The sequence below is a fragment of the Tenrec ecaudatus genome, chromosome 2 (assembly GCF_050624435.1).
Source record: "Tenrec ecaudatus isolate mTenEca1 chromosome 2, mTenEca1.hap1, whole genome shotgun sequence".
Taxonomy (NCBI): domain Eukaryota; kingdom Metazoa; phylum Chordata; class Mammalia; order Afrosoricida; family Tenrecidae; genus Tenrec; species Tenrec ecaudatus.
Genome location: NC_134531.1, coordinates 93167553 through 93191470, shown reverse-complemented (window position 1 = coordinate 93191470; position 23918 = coordinate 93167553). Strand labels below are relative to the sequence as shown.

Genomic DNA, 23918 nt, shown 5'->3' with positions numbered 1-23918 from the left:
ATGTAGATCTGATTTATAGAATATGTACCCTGGGTAAGTGTACCTTGATTCTAATTAGGAAACTCAATACTATCCATCTCATAGACTCTTTTTAATGTAAAATATGCTAAATCAGTCCTGACAAGTTTAGACAAACTGGCATTATGAATAATGTTAAACCTAATTATTAAGATAGCTTTTGTTTCCTTCTTGTCCCTCTCCCTTCCTTTCTCCTTTCTTAGGAGGGGAGCTCCAATGGGATGTAAAACTTGGGTAAACAGGACATTAAGAGGAAAAGCATATCTTTTTAAAATAATCAGGTAACCTGCAGAGTAGATCCTTATTTTATGTGATTCTAAGTCCAAAGATAATAATTTTGTTTATTTGGCAGAGGATTCATTAAACAACGTTTATATACATTTAATAAATGATTTAAAAAGCATTAATTATTTTTAATTGATTCATTAAACTGTGGTATGTCCACAGAATGGGATACCATGACTAGTAAAAACAAAAAAAAAGAATGAATGAAGGAGGTCTCTATTACTAATGTGGTAAGTCACCAGGAGCACACTTTAGGTGATAAAGTAATATAATAACAGATTGCATATTGTGGTGAAGTAAAATGACTTATGCATGACTCTCCTATCCATGTCTGTGTAACCATTGCCAAGTATGTGAATAGGAAAATGCGATTAGAGGGGGTTGGTCAGTTTTGTCATTTGACAATATGTAAGTGTTAGCCATTAAATTAATGAAACCTGAATGAAGGCCAAACACGATAGTGGGATGGGAGGAAAGTAAAAGGAAAGAGAGAAAAGAACTGGGAGGTATAGGACACTTATAGAGGTCTAAATACAGGCTTGTATATATGTAAATACAATTATATACAATGACAGGAGAATAGAGATATGTACATATATTTATTTATAAAGTATTACGTTAGCAGATATTCATTGGGCTGCTACTCAAGTACTCCCTCAACACAAGAATAATTTGTTCTACTAACACAGTACTCTGTGATATTCACCTTCCCTGACACAATCATGGAAGACAAAATGGATGCATAAGCAAATGTGGTGAGGAAAGCTCCCACATGGGAGAGGGGGTGGTGGTGGGAAATGAAGTGGTTTAAACAAACCTAGGGACAAGGGAACAACAAATGATCCAAAATCTGTGGCAAGGAGGGTATAAGAGGCCTGGTAGGGCTTGATCAAGGGCACTGTAACCGAGAGGAATTACTGAAACCCAAATGTAGGCTGAGCATGATAGTGGGACAAGAGGAAAGCAAAAGGAAATAGAGGAAAGAACTAGGAGGCAAAGGGTATTTATAGAGGTATAAATACAGGCATGTACATAGGTAAATATATTTATATATGATGGGGAAATAGATCTATGTGTATATATTTATAGGTTTAGTATTAAGGTAGCAGATGGACATTGGGCCTCCACTCAATACTTCCTCAATGCAAGAACACTTTGTTCTATTAACCTGGCATTCCATGATGCTCACACAATTGATGTGACAAACTCCTGACAATATCGCTGAAGACAAGGTGGGTGCATAAGCAAATGTGGTGGAAGAAAGCTGATGGTGCCCGGCTATCAAAAGATATAGTGTCTGGGGTCTTAAAGGCTTGACGATAAACAAGTGGCCATCTGGCCCAGAAACAACAAAGCCCACATGGAAGAAGCATACCAGCCTATGTGATCATGAGGTGTCCATGAGACCAGGTGTCAGGCACCAAAGAACAGAAAATCAAATCATTGTGAATGAAGGGGAGTGCGGAGTGGAGACCCAAAGCCCATCTGTAGGGAACTGGACATCCCCTTACAGAAGGGTCACAGGGAGGAGAAAGGCCAGTCACGGTGCAGTGTGGCAACAATGAAACATATAACTTTCCTCTACTTCTTAAATGCTACCCCCACCCCACTACCATGACCTCAATTCTACCTTACAAATCTGGCTAGACCAGAGGATGTATGCTGGTACAGATAGGAACTGGAAACACAGGGAATCTAGGACAGATGAACCCCTCTGGAATAGTGAGTAGTCAGAGTGGTGATACTGGGAGGGTGGAAGAAGGGTGGAAGAGGGTGGTAGAAAAGGGGAACCAATTACAAGGATCTACATATAACCGCCTCCCTAGGGGACGGGTAGCAGAAAAGTGGGTAAAGGGAGATGTCGAACAGTACAAGACACGACAAAATAATAATAATTTATAAATTATCTAGGGTTCATGATGGGAGTGGGGAGGAAGGGAAAAAATGAGCTGATACCAAGGGCTCAAGTAGAAAGCAAATGTTTTGAGAATGATGATGGCAACAAATGTACAAATGTGCTTGACACAATGGATGTATGTGTGGATTGTGATAAGAGTTGTACGAGCCCCCAATAAAATGATTTTTTTGAAAAGAAGTGAGGATCAAATACTTTTGACATATTACCAGGAGAAACACATCATGCTTGGTGTAAAGTAGCAGGTCAAAGAAAAAGATCAAGACTTTAAATGAAGTGGATTGACACAGCGACTGCAAAGTGGGCTAAGCATAATAATGATCGTGAGGATGCCCATTACCAGACAGTTTTATTTCGTTGTTCAGAGTGTCCTTATGACTTGGAATCTACTTGATGGCAGGTAACAGCAACATTTAGTAGCTAATGTTCCTTAAATCTAGGCTCTAATATAGGGCCACATGTTTTATTTAGTTGTCATGCCTCTTTGATTCAGATGTATATACTCTCATGTGTGTCACTGTAAAATAGTTTACTCAGCATTTTCAGTGGGTGATTTTTCAGAAGTAGTTTGCCAGACATTTCTTTTTTTTTTTTTTAATTTTAACAATTTATTGGGGCTCATACAATTCTTTTCACAGTTCATATATATACATACATCAATTGTATAAAGTACATCTGTACAGTCTTTGCCCTAATCATTTTTTTCTCTTTTCTTCTTTTACATTTTATTAGGGACTCATACAACTCTTACCACAATCCATACATATACATACATCAATTGTATAAAGCACATCCATACATTCCCTGCCCCAATCATTCTCAAGGCATTTGCTCTCCACTTAAGCCCCTTGCATCAGGTCCTCCTTTTTTTCCCCTCCTCCCTCCCCATTCCCCCCTCCCTCATATGCCCTTGGTAATTTATACATCGTTGTTTTGTCATATCTTGCCCTATCCGGAGTCTCCCTTCCCCCCTTCTCTGCTGTCCCTCTCCCAGGGAAGAGGTCACATGTGGATCCTTGTAATCAGTTCCCCCTTTCCAACCCACTCACCCTCCACTCTCCCAGCATCGTCCCTCACACCTTTGGTCCTGAAGGTATCATCCACCCTGGATTCCCTGTACCTCCAACCCTCATATGCACCAGTGTACAGCCTCTGTCCTATCCAGCCCTGCAAGCTAGAATTCGGATCATGGTAGTTGGGGGGAGGAAGCATCCAGGATCCGGGGGAAAGCTGTGTTCTTCATCGATACTACCTCACACCCTAATTAACCCATCTCCTCTCCTAAACCCCTCTATGAGGGGATCTCCATTGGTCGACACTTGGGCCTTGGGTCTCCACTCTGCACTTCCCCCTTCATTTAATATGATATATATATACATATATATACATACATATATACATATACACATATATACACATACATACACACACTTACATCTTTTTTTTTTTTGCATGATGCCTTATACCTGGTCCCTTGGGCACCTCGTGATCGCACTGGCCGGTGTGCTTCTTCCATGTGGGCTTATTTGCTTCTGAGCTAGATGGCCGCTTGTTCACCTTCAAGCCTTTAAGACCCCAGACATTATCTCTTTTGATAGCCGGGCACCATCAGCTTTCTTCACCACATTTGCTTATGCACCCATTTGTCTTCAGCGATCCTATCATGGAGGTGTGCAGTCAATGATATGATTTTTTGTTCTTTGATGCCTGCCAGACATTTCTTCCAAGGCAGCTTGGTGTTTCCATCTTTTTAGTAGCTGAGTGGATTAATTATTTGCATCACCCAGGAATTCAGAAGAAATACAACTATTAGAAATGTAAAGTAATGTAGTGATGCTTTGTGTTTATATTGGAAGGTAATAGTTGTTGATAGAGGTTGTGAACTTTGAAGGATGATGGGGGCTGTGTTGTGGTGATTGTAATACTTCATTTTGTGTCTGTGGCAGTGAAGGTTCTACAGATGCTAGTAATTATATTTATGACTAATATGGCTTTGAAATCAGGCAATCCAGATATTAGTTGCAGTGTGTTTTTCTGATCAGAAACTATTGTAAAATATTAGTTTCTCTTTCTCCTTATAATCTTATATGACCATTTTTGTCTCAATTTTATGGTACTGAGAAATAATCCCCCCAAATGGGAGTGATAAATGGAATAAGTTGTACATCTTTCTGCCAATTAACTAATAAATAATTATAGAAAGAGAAGATCTAAAATAATCCTTCCACTTGGATTTGTTTGAAATATAAGCAAGTATAACCATAGTCATTATTCCTATGGAAGTAAAATCCAGTCACAAAAATAAGACGAAGAGATGTACGAATCAGCAAATAGTTATAGAATGGTATCGAGCAGTCTGTTGTTGCCAAAGAAGATATGGGAAAAGCAAATAATTTAGGAGTAAAGTTTTGTGAAGTTCCTATATGTTAAGCTGACTTTTTTAAAGGATAATTTGACGTGAAGAGCCAAAAGTATGAGAATCATAGATAGCAAATTATTAGTTAAAGACCTTAATGTAAATATCTTTTTTGAGACTACAATTTTTTAAGGAAGTAGATGAAACATAACAAAATGAAAACCATATAAAAAGACGCCATAGAAGGAAAAATGTAGTCACTAGAATGAAAATTTAGTGAAAAGGCTAAATAGATTAGATAGATCAGAAGAGAGAATTTCGAGCCACCCAATATGAAGTATACATCACTGAGAAATTAAATGGAAAGAAAGTATGTAAAAGGTTCAAAGAGAGCAGAATAAAATGCCAACGTATATTTGATCAGAGTTTCCAAAGAAGAGAATTGGAATGGGAAAATCCTTGACGTAGTAACTCTATGTCAGTTGTCCTGAAATGACAGTAGATTTAGGAAGAACATTGAGTTCGTAGGAGGATTAATAAAACTACTTAAACCTACACGTTGTGAATTTGCAATAGGTAGGGCAGATCATAAATAAATCCAGAAAGTGAAGCCTAATTATCTGTAACCTTAATTCAACCAATTGCAGAAGTATTAGGAACAACCATAGAAAACAGGAAACATTAGTGAAAATCTCTACTGATATAAAACCATACTCTCAACTAAAACTGTCATCACAAGTAAGGTCCAGATAAAGACATTTTGAGACAAAGAATGTGATTACCTCTTGTGAAACAAGTCATAGAGAAAACTGAACTCATGAGAGAGTGAGGTACAGTCAAGAATGAATCATGAGCAAACGAATTGGCAAACTTGGTAAATCAAAACATAAATTACAAAAGCAAAAGCTACAGTTTACCAAAAGAAGGGCTAAGTTTAAAAAAAGCACTACTACAATCCCAGTTTATATATTAATAGGTTTATTTCAAACAAAACATATTTAAGTATGCCATTTGTGATCAATGAATGGTTTCAGGCAAGTTCTCTCAATACTATGAGTTCCTTAATCTTGATAAGGTGCCTTAGAAACAATAACTGAGTTTCGAGTTCAATAGGTCAGCTAGACAGATAGGTCAGTTCGGGAGATTATGGTGACAGGTTTTGGGGATTCTAAAGGGGTGATATTTTTTAGTGAAATTTTTATTATGAATTAAGCGTGCGTGGGTGGTGGTGTTACACTTCAGACTATCAACTCAGAGTGCACCCTTTCAAACCACTCATCATGCGAATCAGTGCACCTGCTCAGTTTCCAGGGTGACAAGGAAAGTCCTATGAGGATTCCATTGGGAAACATTACTCCATCTGTTTTATATTGTGATTGTTGCCCTTCTGACTTCTGTTTGTTCTCCAAACTCAAACAGTTATTTATTTATCTTGAACTTTTTATTGTGAATTGGATGAAGGTTTACCAATTCATCCCGTTTTGTTTTGTCATTGATTGCAGTCTCCACAATGAAAGGGCACTAAAATCACTTCCTTCCTGTTTCCAGTTTCCATTCTTCCTTCCTTCCGGGGCTCCTTCCCCTTCCTCTTCTGCTCTTTGTCCTTGGGCAAATGCTGGCCTCTAATCTTGGATGGTGGATTTTCCTGTGGTGTGCCTGCCTCCCTCATTTTCTCCCCTTAATGGACAGTCTGTTGTCAAACATTTGAAATGATTGGCATCTCTTGAAGATGCCAAAACCTTGTCCTGCTTAGCAAAGGCTTTTTTAGGACTTAGAAAGATGGAAACAGAGTTTTTAGACAGGTAGATGAAAGATCTATTTTAAAAAGTAGCTTTACATTTTAGAAAAAGTCGCTTCACATTTTGATTGTTGAATGAAGCTTTCTATGACTATTGTCACATTACTTTTTGACTCACCTTCATACATAGACAAAGTGGAGCTAACATACTGTATGAAAGTTATACATAATATATTGTTGTTAGGTGCCATCCAGTTGGTTCCAGCGCAGAGTGAGCCTGTGTACAGCAGATGAAGCACAGCCGGTCTCGGGCCATCCTTAGCGTTGTGATGTTGGTGCCCAACAGTAGGCCAATCCATCTTGCGGAGGTCTTCCTCCTTTTGGCTGTCCCTCTATTTTTTTATACCCCTTTCCAAGTACGAGTCCCTCCTAATAACATGTTCAAAGTATGTGAGACAGCTCACCATCCTTGCGTCTAGGGAGCCTTCTGACCGTACTTCCAAGACAGATCTGTTTGTTCTTTTGTCAGCCCATGGTACTTTCAGTATTCTTTGCCAGCACTGTAATTCAATTGCCTTGCCTTTTCTTCCACCTTCATTTATTCAACGTGCAAAGTTCACATGCATATGAGGCAATTGAAAGTATCATTGCTTGTGGCAGGTGTACCTTATCCCTCAAAGAAACACCCTTGCTTTCCACCACTTTAAAGAGGTCTTTTGCCGCAGATTTACCTAATGCAATGTGTCCTTTGATCTCTTGACTGCTGATTCCTAAAATATTGATTGTGGCCCAAGCAAGATGAAATCCTGACAACTTCAATCTTTTTTCCGTTCAGAGTGATATTACTTTTGGTCCATTTGGGAAGACTTTTGTTTTCTTTACAATGAGGAGTAACCCTTATTGAAGGCCACAATCTTAGATCTTCAAAAGCAAGTGCTTCAAATCCTCCCAAGCAAGCTTGTGTCGTCTGCATATCTCACGCTGTTAACAAGCTCTCCTCCAGTCTTGTTACATAGTATAGGCGAAATCTAATTCTAGTGTAAAATTCCCTGAGCTATTGAGCAGAAGCAATATGCATTAACTTAATTTTAGACTTTGGCATGTAAAGTATTTAGGATAAAACTATAAGGATATCATTAGAGAAATGGAATTATAATATGTAATTTTCATACCAGAAAGGCAGGTGTAAAGAAAACTGAGTCTATTAAATAGTAGTAAAAGAAGGAAAGTAAGAAACTTAGAACAAGCACTGTAAAAGGTTCAAAATAAAATTTTAAAGTAAAATCCAAATTTAGTACTCAATATTGAATTATGCAAATTTGTTGATAAAAGACTGTCAGCATGAATTATAAATAGTAGGAAAACAGAAATTTGGTATGTGATTTACAGAATATTTAGAACATAAGAACAGTAAAGTAGAAAATACACTTAATTAAAAACACATTTTTTCTTTCAATATCAAGTGTAAATATCTCCTAAAATATTTAGAATTCGAACCTCAATATTTGCTCTTCCTATTAAGTGATTTAAATTAAAATTTATCACATTTTGTTTCAAAATGAAAGAATAATATAAAATTTCATATGTAGATCTCATTCATTTATTAGCTCTTAATACTTAGAGAAATATCACCATTTTCCTGCTGTTAGAGGATCATAAACTACTTAGACTTCAAGGTAAAAATAATGCTGTTTGAAATTTCATAACATACTGCTTTCGGAACATATGCTAAATGAACTCCTTGCTTAAAGCTAAACTCTACCAATTTTACTTTTTCTCTTTGGAGATGAAATGAGTAAGACTAGTTTCTTACAATCCACAGGTTTTCTTTTTTAATTTTAACCCACAAGTGAACTGAACAACATATGATACAATATTATGTGCAAAGTGAAAATTGGTCTCTAAAATTTTAAACTCTCAATATATTATAATCTCAAAACAGAAAACTTTATTTACACATGAGATAAATTAGACTGATGCCTTTTCAGCTTCCTTCAGCTTGTTTATGAAATCAGGGTTTTTGTAAGCAAGTGAATAATACCAAAAGAGTATGCATATATAAAATCAAACTATGTTCGAATCTCAGTGTCATAGAGTCAGTTCTGGCTCATAGAGACTGTATAGGACAGGGGGGAATGGCTCCTCTGGGTTCCAAGACCATAATTCTCGGCCTTTTTCCTGAGCAGTGGTTTCGAACTGCTAGCGGTCCAGTGTGTTATCCAATAGTAAACATAATGCACATTATTTTTAAGCAGAAGACTGAGAGAACATCACTGTACTAATTACAATTAATTTTACTTTATTCTACTGATTAACGTATTATTCTATGTATAGTTTAAGACTTTAATTTTTTAAATGCCTTATAGTTCATGTTTTACTAATTTAGTTCTTGCTCATCTATTAGACTCAATATAGAAATTTTGATCTTATTAACAGTTCATTGTTGTATATCAGTTTGGCCAAATTAAGCGTGATGCCAATTGGGATTTTCTTCAGAATAAGGAAGGAATATAATGAGACCTTTAAATTTATATGTAGTTAAGATATTTATTTTCATTCTTTTCTAACTTTACTGCATGTGTATGGTTTCATTTCTCACTGTGGCCCGACAAGTAACTATAAAAAGTCATTGTAATTTCCATATTAAATTATAATCTGCTAGAATACTTTCAGTGCTTTTGAAATAGTAATGGCTATCTGTTAGTTTCATACTTAATTAAGGGTCAGAAATAAAGCTTTGCTTAATGAGGCACATGAGAAGCACACAGCACATGCTCAATAAATGTCAAGAGTAAATTTATAGCAGGATGAACTTACTCCACTTGTTGGAAATATTCCATTGAGAATTGATTTTTATCAGATTCCATTTTCTTTCTATGTTATATTTATTTGATTTAACCACTTCTTGCCTTTTCAAAAAAATTTTTTAATTCCTAGTTGAAGAAACCTTGAGCAAGATAAAAATCTAGTCAGAGTCTTTCTAATTCCTCAAAGAACATTATTGTATTGGCAGCCAAGGGATATATTTCATGTATATATAATCTCAAAATGTTTTCCTATCCTTTGGTGTTGATTTATTTAATTTTATCCATTTTCCTACGTAGGAATCAAAAGAAGTCTGGTAAAATTATCTGGTATAGGAATTTATTTTTCGCTGTTCCTTACTAGAATAAAGGTTTAGCTTTAAAGCCTGTTTAAATTAGTCTCTTAAGCCTTTTCTATCTATGGAAAACTTACACATAGACAGTGCTCTCTAGACAGATTTCTGGTGGCTTGCAGTGATTATTTAAGCACAAGTGACATTTGGACTGGATACAGTTTTTTTCTTTTTAAAAAAAAACTATTTGTTGATTTCTCGAAATGAAGACTGTAATCCTGTGTTAACTAGAAGGCAAACCTTGATATTTTCTAATCTCAATCCAGCAATTATAAAATATTTTAAACTATCCAGAACATTTATCTGCCTCAAAGATGTAGACAGAATGAACATTCAGGAAAATTCATATACCATTTTCGAAGTGCCTTCAATATGCAAGGCATTAATTATCCTGTGAGCAATACATAAAGCAATAAAATTAGAATGCCCAAATCATTGTGTTCTAAGACTAGTCGTGTAATGGACAGACACATCAGTGATAGCAAACGTGTGTGCTGTTGGATCAGGTCCAGAGGAGCCTGGAGAGGAGACCCTCTGTCCTTCCTTGGAGGGTGGTAGTGGCCCAGCACTGGTGACATAGGGTTTAGCTCCTGAATGACGAGTAGGGTTGAGGAGAACATCCTAGGCAGGAAGAACAGCTTCAGAGGTAGGGGGTTTGCTTCTCTTCTGCTGTCATGGATTTGAGAGCAAGACAAACTGGTCAAGCTCTTCAGCTACCATGCTGAGATCTTCTTTGGTTTATTTTTAAGATCTGGTTTGATATTTATGAATTTCCAGAGTAGATTTTCTCTATTATATGCTTTAAAGTCAAATTTAAGTAGGTTTTGTTTCCTTATTATTTTAAATTATCCTGTTTTATGAAATTAAGGATTAACTGTAATATATTAAGATTGATAAGGAATGAGTTGTCAAATAGTGTAATTTTTAAATGGTGTATTTATGTCTCATGTCTTTTGAAAACTGGTAGAATTAATTTGGCTTTGAATTCAGTTTAATTTTGTTATTGCTTTAAATGTAAGCATATTTTGTCATTTTTGTTGATAGGAAATTATCAGAAAAGTTAAACGATTCATTTTATCTAAGCTTACTTAATTAAGCTATTTCTCCTAAAGTATTAGGCATCATATAACTTCATATGTATTTTCAGTCACAGTCTACAGTTTTTTTAGTTTAGTACCACTACCTTTGGGTAAAAGTAAAACAAACATAATTGTAATGCTATATGAAAGTCTCGGACTACTATTAGATTAATAAGCAGCAGCAGATTACCTAATTCTGCTGTAGTAGCTTTATTTTTGGGAATTACCATGGGCAGGCAAGATAAAGCTGGTCACGCACACACCTAACATCTTGCTTCAAAAATGAAGTGAATTCATATAGACAGAATAATTTTGAATTCCTCTGGGAAAGTAGACTGGAGAACCTATTTTAGATTATTGAATACGGTAGTAAGGCAATTAGCATGTTCATTTTCTTTATAGAAATACTCTGATTTTGTGTCATGCTATTTTATTTTTAATTATGGGGTTGCCAAAATCATTGCCATTTGTGCTCAGATAATCGAAGACATTTGGGTGAAGAAACACTTTTTTAATGTGGCCATTAAAGTTTATTAAATGATTACTTTTATTTCAAACACCTCATTCCTTACCTCTTTTACTTTCTTTAGTAGAAACAATGTATTCATTTTAATATTTCTGCTGAAAGAAATTACCATAAACACAGTGACATAAGCCAACGGGAAATTATTATTTTATAGTTCTGTAGCCCAGAAGTCTAGAATCAATCTCACTGGAAGAAAATCCAGGTATACATGTCTAGTTTCTTATGAAGGCTCTAGGGGATAATTTCTTGCTCATTTTGGTAACTGGAAGAATTCAGATACTCGCACTTTGTAGAACCAAGGGCTTCCCCTATTAGAAGTGTAAACTTAGGACTCCTCCATCTTTAAAACCGGTCACCACTACTAGACTAGTCAGTCAGTTCTTCTCATGTTTCATCTCTTTGGCATCTTTTGTCTTTGCCTTTTGAGTGTGATCAGATTGGGCCCCGTTGAATAATCCAGGATAATCTTGCCATGTCAGTCTTTAACGGCAATCTCATTTGTAAGGTTCCCTTTACCATACAAAGTATCATATAGCATTACAGGATGTGGTGTTTAGGACATAGACATACCATCTACACTTGAGTGTATGTCAACCAAAATATCAGCCTAGGCACCTAATTTTACTACAGAAACTGCATAAAAATATGCCCCCAAAAACCGTGACTTATACTCGAGAGTACAATTGCGGGGCCGTGGCTCTGCTCACCACAAATAGTAACATTGTCTGGAACCTGACTTTGTTGGGCCATTTTTTGTGGTTGTTTGGTTTTCCTTTAGCTTAGATGCCTCGGATCTGTTCTCCCTAATGTCAGGGGATACCAAAGAGAAGATGTTGCTATTGAGACCAACTGTAGTTCTAGAGCGGATATGATACCTATAGGGAAACCACAGGAGAAAGAGATTCTAGGAAGACTGAACAAGAAAATGTGAGGGGACTTCCAAAGTTCATAGAAAAAAGGAATGAAAAGATAATGGAAAATCTTTCAATGACGTGTTCTAAGTACTCATATACATTTGGAGTATTGTGCAATTTTGCGAGTTGATATTAATTGGTTCTAATCCTTAGTTGTTGTTAGGTGGGTTCTGAATCACATCAACTCTGTGCCCAACACAGTGAGACACTGGTCTTGTGCCACAATCACTGCTATGCTTGAGACCATTGATTGTTGCAGCCTATAATACAATCCCATTCGAGATCGATGGGTAAGAGAATCATATATGGGTATGTGATTCCGCTATGAGTTAGAATCAACTTGATGGCAATAGATAGGTAGCAGGTAAGCTATTAAAGGTAATCAGTAAAGAAGGTCTTAATTTAGTATTCAAGACATTATAAGGTAGAGACATGTTCACTCAAAATTCATTTGCATGAACATCAGTAGTGGAAGATATTGAATCTTAATGTGTTATTTTTTTCCCATCTAGATCATCACAAAGTATGTGTATGAGCTCCTGGAAAAGGACTGTAATTTAAAGAAAATCTCTATTCCAGTAAGTCAAGCTTTTCAAAATGTTGATTTTTTTCCATGTGAACTAGTTTTCAATTCAGAAGAACATTTTTTGTTTTGGGTTACTGTAAACACTTTAAATGTAAAGTTCTAGCATGTCAATTTTGATAAAGGTATTTCTAAATGACTGTGCGCAATAGAGAAATATTGATGATCAATCCTTTTTGAAAATGATGATGCTTTAAAAAAATAACATTTTCCCTACTCTTGTACGGGAATGCAATCAAGGTAAATTCATTTTAATAGTATAATTTATTTTTACTTATTTATTTGAGGAAAACAAATGTATTTTTTAATTGCATTAGAGAGAGACAACTTCACAATCTTTATAATTTCTTCCTTTTTCCCTTACTATTAATGTATCTCTTTATTTCCTCTATGTATTTTCAGATTTATTGCTGTGCTTTGTGTTTCATAACACATTAGCAGATTTTTTTTTTAATTTGCATAGTTTGCCCTTTCAGAATGAAAAGGTTTGTTTTTTGTCCTCAGAATTTTCGTGGTTTTCTGTTTTCAATGTGAAACGTAAGTTTCAAGTTTCCACAAGTAGAAGTAGACATCTATGTAAAATGATGGTGATGGGACTAAATTGGATTGTCTGTACGGTCCTCAAAAATTCTCTGATTTTGTAAGCAAGAATCTAGAAAACTCAATGAAAGTATTTCTTGACTGCGTACAACTTTGCGTATAGATACTTTTGTTTGCCTTATATATGGGAAAATAGGTTTTGAAACTCTTCGGATAATATTTTTTATAGTTAATTTTAGGATTTTAAGAATCATTTTATTGGCATATGATACACACGCCATGCAGTTCATTAAGAAGAGCTGTGCAGTCGTCACCACAGTCAGTGTAATAGAAGGTGATTCTTTCTCTTACTCGTGCTTGTTAGCTCCCCATCGACCTCTCACCTCCCCTGCCGTGCCCTAGGTAATGATTCATTCAGTTACTATCTCTATAAATACACCTATTCTGGATTTCATATCCAGAAAATCATACAAAGAAAAATAAGAAACAACAAGAAAATAAGACAGAAAAAATTTCAATCAAAAAGAAAGCAGCAAATATGAAACAAATTTAAAATGGGTCAAAGGGGAGATAAATGCTAAGGTGTTGCATTTTCAGTCTGCCATGGTCAATATGATAATGCTGTCTGTCTGTCTGACAGCAAGGCTCTTCACACCCCTTGACTGTGGTCAGAAAGGGTTCATTGGAGGAATAATACATTTTCAGGGTCCCTATCATTTAATTTTCTAAGGTCTCCTTTAAATTTAGTTTTCTGTAGGTAACCATTTGACTTGTCATTTGTCGTACTGGTGACTTGCATGTTGCTGTGACCACTAGTGACACCCAAAGTGAACACGTTTCAGCAGAACTTCCTGACTAAGAACAAAATAAAAAGAAGGAATTGGCTGTGAACCTCAGAGGAATTAGCCAGTGAAAACTTATGAATAGCAGCAGAACATCGTCAAAGATCGTGCCATCAGTTCAGAAGGACTCAAAATATGAGTGAGGAAGAGCCAGCATCTCAAAGTAGACTCAGCCGTAAGGATTTGGATGGAGTGAATGAGAAGAAATGGCTTTAAATATCTATTAATAATTTTAACCAAGAATGTACCAAGTATGAATCTAGGAAATTTAGAAGGTCATCAAAAATGAAATGACACATATTAGGCATTAGTGAGCTGAAATGGACTGCTGTTGGCCATTGTGAATCAGAATGACATATGGCTTACTATTCAAGAGGAATGGTGTTACATTTTTAAGGGGATATTTAAATATCTATCTTGAAACAGTGCTGTCTGGGATAGGATATTATCTAACGGCATACAAAGAAATCTACTCAGTACAACTGACCACTAGAGCTAATGATGAAGAAATTGAAGAATTTTAGCAACGTCTTTAGTCTGAAATTGATCAAACATGTAATTAAAGTACCTTCATAATTATTGGTGATTGAAAAGCAAAAGTTGGAAACAGAGGAGCAGTAGTTGGAAAATACTGCCTAGGTTATTGAAAGAAAACTGGAGATCATAAGGTAGAATTTTGCAAGGCCTGCAAATTCCTCTTGGCAAGTACCTTTTTCCAGCAATGCCAAAGGTGATTCTAGAATAGATGGAATACGCAGGAATCAAAGGGACTACATCTGTGGCACGAGACGATGGAGAAGCTCATTATTATTAGCCAAAACAGGGCCAGGTGCTGGCTGTGGAACAGACCATCAATTGTCATATGTAAATTCAGGTTGATGTTGAAAATTAAAGCCAGTCTATAAGAGTCAAAATATGATCTTGAGTATATTGCACTTGAATTTAGAGACTATCTCAAGAATATATTTGACTCACTGAACCCTAATAACAGAGGAGTTGATAAACTGTGGGATGACATCAACAACATAATAGATATAAAAAACAGGGAAGAAAGAAAAGCTTAAAGTGGATTCCAGAAGAGACTCTGAAACTTGCTCTTGGTCTTAGACTAGTTACAGGAGCCCTGGTGGAACTGTCAGGTACACATTGGACTATTAACCATAAAGTTGGAGGTTCAGACCCACCCCCTGTTCTATGGGAGAACATTGAGCTTATCTGCTCCAGTAAGGATTCCTAGCCTCATAAATTTCAGATAGGGTCACTAGGAGTTGGAGTGGACTTAGTGGTATTGGGTTTTTGGGGTTTTTTTTTTTTTTGAGGAGTATATGTCATGAATTTTTCAACATGTTTTTTTGCTATAATAATATATACTATCATTTTCTATGTAATAGCTAGGCCAACCCTTGATATATCTGGAACTTTTTAACATTTAGAAATACATGAAAAACAAGATTTTTAGGTTTCTTTAGGAGTGAATATGCAAGTTCTTTTTAGATTCAAACTCCTTGTTTTAGCTTTCACTGGGTCTGGTGTCTTACTCTATGCCCACTCTTACCTTGAAGTTGTGTTTTGGAAAGTCAAGATACAGGATTTTCTTTTTATCCAATCATTCTTTCTTGTTGATTTTATCTATTTATGTTTGAAACCCATAAGAATGACATTTAAAGAAATTTCTATTAATCAAAGCATCGAGTCCTTTAACTCTACAGTACTTCATACACGTGCTTGCTTCAGCTCTCTGGACTTCCAGAACAAATCATAAACGTGCTTGCTTCAGCTCTCTGGACTTCCAGAACAAATCATAAGATATTTGGCCTTATAGGTCCTCACACGATTATGTTTCATTCATGTTTCTTCTTCAAGCACTTGAGATTATAGTTAGAAATATTTTCTCTAATTGGTATGACTGTTTTTCACTTGTTTTAAATTTGACTATAAAGCTAAGAAAACTTGTTACTTTGTGTTGTTGTTAGGCGCAATCTGGCTAGTTCCAGCTAATCGGAGCCTGTGTGTGACACAGAAAACACTGCCCGCTCCGGGGCCGTCCTCCCCATTGGTCGGACGTTCGCAGGCATTGCTGCAGCCACTGTGCCCGTCCATTGTGTCCACGGGCTTCTTTTCACCGTCCCTCTGCCTTACCAAGCATGATGTCCTCCAGCATGTCCAAACTACATGAGACAAAGTCTCCCTGTTCTTGCTTTTAAAGAGCATTTTGACTGCTTCTTCTAAAACAGAGTGTTTGTTCCTTTGGTAGTCCGTGGTACTTTCAATATTCACCAGCGCCATGATTCAAATGGATCAGTTCTTAGTCAGCCTTATTCAGTGTCCAACTTTCACATACATATGAGATGACTGAAAATATCATCGCTTGTGTCGGTACACCTTAGACCGCAAAGCAACATACTTGCTTTTCAACACTTAGAAGTGGTCTAGTGCAGCAGACCTAAAATAAGAATTTATGTGTTTTTGGTTAATAAGGAATTTTAAAAATGAATTTAAAATAATAGATTTCATTCTCGATAATTAATATTTCTCTTGTAGCAGGTTTTCTGGTTAGTGTTTCCCCCGATAGCTAATACTTTTTCCTTAGTTTTTTAAACTAATAGTTAACAGTGAGGGTGTTTTGGGTCTACTTATATCAGGCATCTTGTTTTCTCTGATGGATGTTCAGATTCTTTCTCCTTTGTCAAAAAATGATAAATCATTTGTATTTACTAAAAAACCACCACCACCAAACATATTTTTATTGATTATTAATATTATTATAATGACAGCACTTTGTGGAAACCACTATTTTATGGTAAAGATCATGATGACCACATTTTGCATTTGTAGCCTGCCTTCTGTAGCTATGGGTTTTTCATCTGTGCGTTCAACCAACCACAGGGTGAGAAAGAGTATATATATTGGGAGCGGGGAGACATTTGCAATTAACTGATCAAAGCTATTTCTTAGAGACTAGGAGGGAATATAAAGTGATACCTAGCATTTTCATGGTATTACAAATAATCTAAAAATGATTCAAAGTATATAGAAATATGTGTGTGGGTTATGGGTTAACACTAAATATACCATTATATAAAGATACTTGAGCACCCATGGGGGGGAGGGAGGTTCTAGAACCAATTTCCTGAAGGTATTAGGGATGAGTGCATCCCACATGCCACCTGTGGTATGTCCCAGGTACTCTCAGTTGTGCATAGAATGCAATGAATTAACATAACTTGATGACAATTTTCCACAAAGTGTGTTGTGTAGTGTTTAGATGAAATATCACAATTTATGATTCATCCTAAGGTTCTTGAATAGCCTAACTGAACAGTTGGTGATAAAAATGGTATTGTGCACTCGCACGGACCAAATGGCATATGAAGTTGATTTCTCGTTGAAGTTAGATTGTGCACTAGAATGACCTCCATGTGTATTCCTTACTGAAAGCTCAGTGTAATGAATTGCCACTATTTAATTGTACTTGAACCAACCATTTCCCAACTAAATTAGGTTAGTGAAGAAAAATAGTTTATTCAAGTAGGCATTTTACTATTTAAAATTAGCATTAAATTTATACTGAGTAAGTTCTAACGTCACAGTGCAGGATCACTGAGGTAAAAATTAACCCATGACCATTGATATTATGGTGGGGATTTTTCTTTCTTTTTAATGTGCTTGTGGCCTTTCATTTTCAAAGCCAACTTTTTCAGATGCTCAAATAATACTTTTATTCATTTATTCATTAACCCAAGCACTCTGCCCTCACATTGATTCAGACGCTTAGTGACCCTGTATAGGATTTCTGACTGTAAATCTCATTCCTCGGTACCCTAATTTAGTGACCTCTTTAAAAATTCTTGAGCAGGATTATAAAATTGTTTTAATCTACTGAAGATATGTACTCTGTTTCATTTGTAAGTGATTACCCTGGAATTCTACATGGCAATATTCTTCTGCTTAAAAAAATGACTTAGTGTTTGCTGACCACAGCCTGAGCCACATAGACAAGCACTGATCAGCACCTGGTCAAAAGTGTATCGTGACAGGTGATTTTCATTAAGATAATAAATTTTTTATTTTCATAAGCATGACAGGATTCACTCAGCCTGGTCTCATTCCCTGGAAGAGTTGCTTTTATTTGTGCATATGTTTATATGTACTCTTTAGTAGTTGTCCGACCGTAACCTCCATGGACTCTCTCTTATTGACCTTGGCAGCCGTTTAATCTTTTCCCTTTGTTCATATCACCATTTTCTTTTTTTAACCATTTTAATGTTTCTCAGTACAAAAGGACATTTTTATTCACATGTTAGGTTTTCCCGTCTCTCATCCATTTCTTTTTCTCTTTGACTTCAGCCAGGCTCCTTGTCATAAATGTCTTGCCCTGGGCATTGCGATTAACAGAAACTGAAGTGATTGTGTTGTGCTTGATACCATTTCACCTGTATTATCCTAATAAAGTTACAGTCACATCACTTTCATCCTTAGCATCGTGTAATACTTTTTAAAATCTTTGTGTGGATGCACTTCTTTCCTCTTCAGCATAGACTTTTTGATCCCTGCAAATATTCTGACCACTAAAAGGATGTCCTCCGTAATTAAGCTCCTTCTATCTGAAGGGTGTCACTGAAGACGCTTGCTAAAATTCCGTCTCCCCCAGGCTCACTTAGCCCTTCACTTTCGACTTGCCTACAAGGCTCCAGGTGGTACTGTTCTGAGTGCAAGCGATGTAGCCAGGTACAAAACAGGCAACTTCCTGTCTTTCCTGCACCTATTTGAGTGGTGGGAGCAGATGGTGAATAAACAGATTTAGAACCAAATGAAGTCAAAACATACAATATGGTGATATCTGCTACAGAGAAAAATAAACCTGGGACAGGAATTCGAGACTTCTGTGAGAGGGGCCTGCGGTTTTAAATGGGGTGCTCAGGAAAGGTACCTCTGAGAAAGTGCTCATCCTTTGGGCAGCTCTGCAGCCCTGCCTTTCCTGCTGAAGCGGTTGTCGCTGCCCTTTGTTCACACCAACGGCCAAGCAGCTATTCCTGAAAGCTATTGGACTGTTTTAGAAATAGAGACATTTTCTTTCTTGTCTCTTCTAGGCATAGTGCCTGGGAACATACGGATTCCAGGGCACTGTTTGGTAGCTGAAGTTCTCACGTATTTATTTTGATAATTTTGTGAATATATAAACTCAAACGGCCCTCACCCCCTCTCCAACCCCATTATTGAGTAAATTCTGATTCATAGCAACCCATTGGACAGGATAGAATTACCCTACTATAACTCTTTCCTGCAGTAGAAAGCGCCAACCCCGCCCCCCCCCCCCCACACACACAGCAGCAGCTAGTTTCAAACTGCTGACCTTGCAGATAGCAGCCCAACACATAACCCATGACGCCACCAGGGCACCTCTTTTATGAATATATGTAAATATATATATAGTGGATGTGTGTGTGTGTGTGTATATATATATACACACATATATATGATGAAATATATTCCATAGCGTGTGGGATGACCTCTGTGGGAAGTAGAGAACTAGCGAGGGGGCAGAGGATGTGCATACCAGCTATCATGGCACTTCAGTTTCTTGCCATGATCCACAGGCTTCCGTTGCCAGTTCCTGGGCACTGCTGGTGCTGAAGACCACTCAGCGGGTACCGCGGCACATAGAAGCAAACGTGGGAAGTAATTCTGCTTAAACGTCTTGTGGCTCCTTCACACATCATCCAATGACAAACCTACATATTAAGGATCAACAAATTGGACAAAACCATTTATTTTTCATCCTTTTAATAAGTAGTATATAAAATATGGTTATTGGTGTACATGGATGCTGTTGCTTGTAAATTAGTGGTTATGTAAGCTATGTTTATTAACATTGAAGAGTAGATAAGTATGGAATTTTAAAATACAACTTCCTCCCAACTTTTAAACATTTAGTAATATTTTCCGACAGGCATATCTTCCAGTTGGGTTTTTCTATTTTCTGTCGTGCTGTAATATGCTTCTCTAATGGAACTGCAGGCTTCACAGCTATATGGCCTTGGCCAAGGTACTAAATTCTGTAAGCTTCATTTTTTAAAACTGTAAAAGGATTATATTAGTTACACCTGCCCTAAGGGTGCTAGTGTGATTAAAGATAATTCAAAACATTATCTAACATAGTATGTAACCCATAAGAAGCACTTAAAATTAGTTATATATTTATCCTATAAATAATTTGAATGTAATACCAAATATATAATAATAGAGAGGCATATATTTTAAACATTACTTTTCACATTTTTATTTATTTTTAAAATCATTTTATTGGGGGCTCATACAACTCTTATCACAACTCATACATACATCCATTGTGTCAGCACATTTGTACATTTGTTGCCATTTTTTCCACATTTTCATAATTAAATTATTGCCAGATTTTGTGTGTGTGCTTATCTACCCAATTGGCAGTTGTTTACTTCTAAGAATATATTAATGCCATATTAATGTTTTTTTTAACTGTAATTTTATAACAACCATTCTGTAACTTGTAATAGCCATTACTCATTTTATCATTTATGTCTGTGCTTGATCACAAAATATTTACCATTTTCTTTTTTATTTTTATTTATTTTAATTGCAGGTAGATGCTACTGAGAGTGAGCCAAAGAGTTTTATCTTTATGAGTGAGGACGCCTTGACAAATCCACAGAAACTGATGGTTTTAATTCATGGGAGTGGTGTCGTCAGGGCAGGGCAGTGGGCTAGAAGGCTTATTATAAATGAAGATCTGGACAGTGGCACACAGATCCCTTTTATTAAAAGAGCTATGGATGTAAGTGCAACTTATTATTTCTTTGAATTTTATAACTCTGTTTTTTATGTGTTATAACTGGATTTTGTCATGTGTCGCAAAAAGTATGTCCTAAGCCTAAGCTTATTTTTAAATTGTTCTCTATTGTACTTATTATGAAAGATAATTCTCATTTTCTTGTAGTTACAAGGAAAAATAGGACAGTGTCTTGAGAGTACAATTTAGAAAATGTCTTTGAAATGAATTTTTTGGATTCTGAAATTTTAAAATATAAAACTACTCAGGAATATGTCTATGTATATATGCTTTATTTGTTTTATTATAAAAGCCACAATGTTACATTTTTGTCATTAAAGTTGGAACAAATCCTTGAAATGCTGGTGACTGCAAAGGTCAATAACATTATCTTGTTCTCTGTGCTTAATTGAAATGACATCAAGGAGAAGCTCTAAATATTTTTAATAGATTTGTTTGGTCCTTAAAATGCTGGGAGTAGCATTTCTTAGGCCAATTATGTATATTTAATTATGTATCTACAAAAAGCAGTCTATAAAGAATATCCTGTTGGTTTGGTGGCAACCTTCTGCATTTTTAGCAGAACTGAAGTTTAGACTGAAGTAATTTACTTTAAATATTATTTTTTAAAACTGTTTCCTATGTCAAATTATGGATTGTGCAATGGACTTTCTCTCTGGTACATTAGAGGAGTCAGAACAAATGCTGTTCACATTTTAAGTAAAATATATGAAATGTGATCAGAGTGTAGAGAAACATTAGAATATAACTGAGTAGAGAAAATCAAATGTTTGCAATTTTGGTGTGCTTGGTGAAATATTTCATTGTATTGTCCCTACAATTAGACAACCTAAACTTTTCCTATTGTAGAATATTTTTCATCTGGGTAAGTTTTACGGAGTCAAAGCGTACATGGGAAATATGTCAAACATTTTTCTTTGAACAAACTCGGTATCTCACCTGAGAGTCGGGTTGGGGTGGTTGTTGTAAATCTTATTCAAGAAGGAAATTCTTTTGTTCTAATAAGTAGTAATAGTGTTTTTCACTGCCTCGACTTTTTCTTGTTTTATTTTTTAATAAATCATTTTATTGGGGCTTATACAACTTTTATCACAAGCCATACATACATCAATTGAGTACAGCACACTTATACATTCGTTGCCCTCATCATTCTCAAAATTCGCCTTCCACTCGGGTTCCTGGAATCAGCTCATTTTCCTTTTTCCCCTCCCCCTTCCTCCCTGCTCCCCCTCTCTCACGAACCCTTAATAACTTATAAATTATAACTCTGTCCTATCTTACACTGCCTGGCGTCTCACCCACTTTCCTGTTGCCCATCCCCCGATTTACATGTAAATCCCCGAGATTGGTTCCACCTTTCTACGCCCACTTCCCTCCCTGTGTCGCCACTCTCATCGCTGGTCCTGAGGGGTTCATCCGTCCTAGATTCCCTGTGTTCCAGATCCCTACTGCACTGCTGTGCATCCTCTGGTCTAACCAGGTCCGCGAGGTTGAATTGGGATCATAATTAATGGGGAAGAAGCGTTCAAGAACTAGAGAAAGGTTTTGAGTTTCATTGTTGCTACACTGAACCCTGAGTGACTCATCTCCTCCCCGATACCCCTCTGCAAGGGATGTCCAGCTGTCTACAAATGGGCATTGGGTCCCCATCACACACACTCCTCCATTCACGGTGATATGATTTCCACCCCCACCCCTGCCTTTGTTGTTTGAAACCTGGTCCCCTCGGCCCTTCATGATCACACATGTTGATGTGCTGCTTCCATTTGGGCTTTGTTGCTTCTGGGCTAGATGGCTGCTTGTTTACTTTCAAGCTTTTAAGTCCCCAGACACTATATCTCTTGATAGCTGGGCACCATCAGCCTTCTTCACCACACTTACTTATGCACACATTCGTCTTCAGTGTTTATGTGGGGAAAGTGATCACACAATGATGGTTTTTGTTCTTTGGTGTCTGCTACCTGGTCCATTCAACACCTTGTATTCACTTAGGCTGTGTGCTTCTTCTCTGTGGGCTTTGTTGCTTGTGAGCTAGAAGGCCGTTTGTTTGCCTTCAAGCCTTTATAAGACGCCAGACGCGATATCTTTTTGATAGCCGGGCACCATCAGCTTTCTTCACCATGTTTGCTTATGTACATGTCGGTCTTCAGTGATCATGTCGGGAAGGTGGGTATCATGGAATGACCATTTAGCTGAGCAAGATGCTATTGTATTGAGGGAGTGTGTGCGAGGAGGCCCAATGTCCATCTGCTACCCTACTACTGAACTTATAAATATATGCACATAGTTCTATTTCTCCCATAATCATAAATATATTTACATATGTACATGTTTGTATTTAGGCTTCTATGTATGCCCTTTGCTTCCTACTCCTTTCCTCTATTTCCTTACACTTTCCTCCTGTCCCACTACCATTTTCAACCTTCATTCTGGTTTCAGTAATTCCTCTCAGTTACCTTGCCCTGGGTCTCTCCCTACCAGTCCTTCCATCCCCTCCCTGGCACTGGTTTTGAACCACTCATTTTCCCCTAGTCCCTGGGTTGGTCAACACCTCTTCCCTTCCCCTACCTCCCACACTCTCATGTCCCTCCGGGACCGTTGGTCCTGTTATTTTCTTCTCACATTGTTGGTCCAGCCTATCTTATCTAGGTGGACCTGCAGATATAGTAATATGTCCATACAAATGCAGATGACTTTGATAGCACCCAAGTGGCACATATGAACATGGCATCAACAGCAGCAACACCGACACGCTGACAAACAAAAAAAGCCACTGACATAAAAAATTTAAAAGCGAAAAAAAAGAAAAACAAAACAAAAAGACAGCAAAAAAATATTCTGTTAGTAGTTCCAGGCCTGTTTGTTGGCCTTTAGGAGTGTTTTCCGGATGAGTCTGATGGGGTGCCACGTCCTGGCCCCAAAGTCCATCCTTTATACTCCCTCAGGACCTCCTTGCCCTGCTTCCCCCGCTGCTCCATTGCACGCCCGTGATTGCTTCAGTATGGTGGGGTCAGCTCAGTTCGACATCCCCCACTGTGTCTCAGGTGCTGTCCTCTGTAGTGCCATGGGTCGGTGCAGGATGACACATCTCGCCGTGGGGCCGGCTGTATGGTCCTCTCTGTACAATGCTCCCTTCAAG

General features: G+C 37.1%; 1 protein-coding gene across 8 annotated transcripts in view; it reads left to right on the top strand.

The window, feature by feature from the left end:
* The window catches only part of ARB2A (ARB2 cotranscriptional regulator A), a 498151-nt gene that overhangs the window by 103393 nt on the left and 370840 nt on the right, over positions 1-23918 (top strand). For all 8 annotated transcript variants that reach the window (XM_075541276.1, XM_075541283.1, XM_075541275.1 and 5 more), the window contains 2 exons: positions 12501-12566; positions 20573-20764. In XM_075541276.1, coding sequence (XP_075397391.1) covers positions 12501-12566; positions 20573-20764 — 258 coding nt within the window. The remainder of the gene's footprint in view (positions 1-12500; positions 12567-20572; positions 20765-23918) is intronic.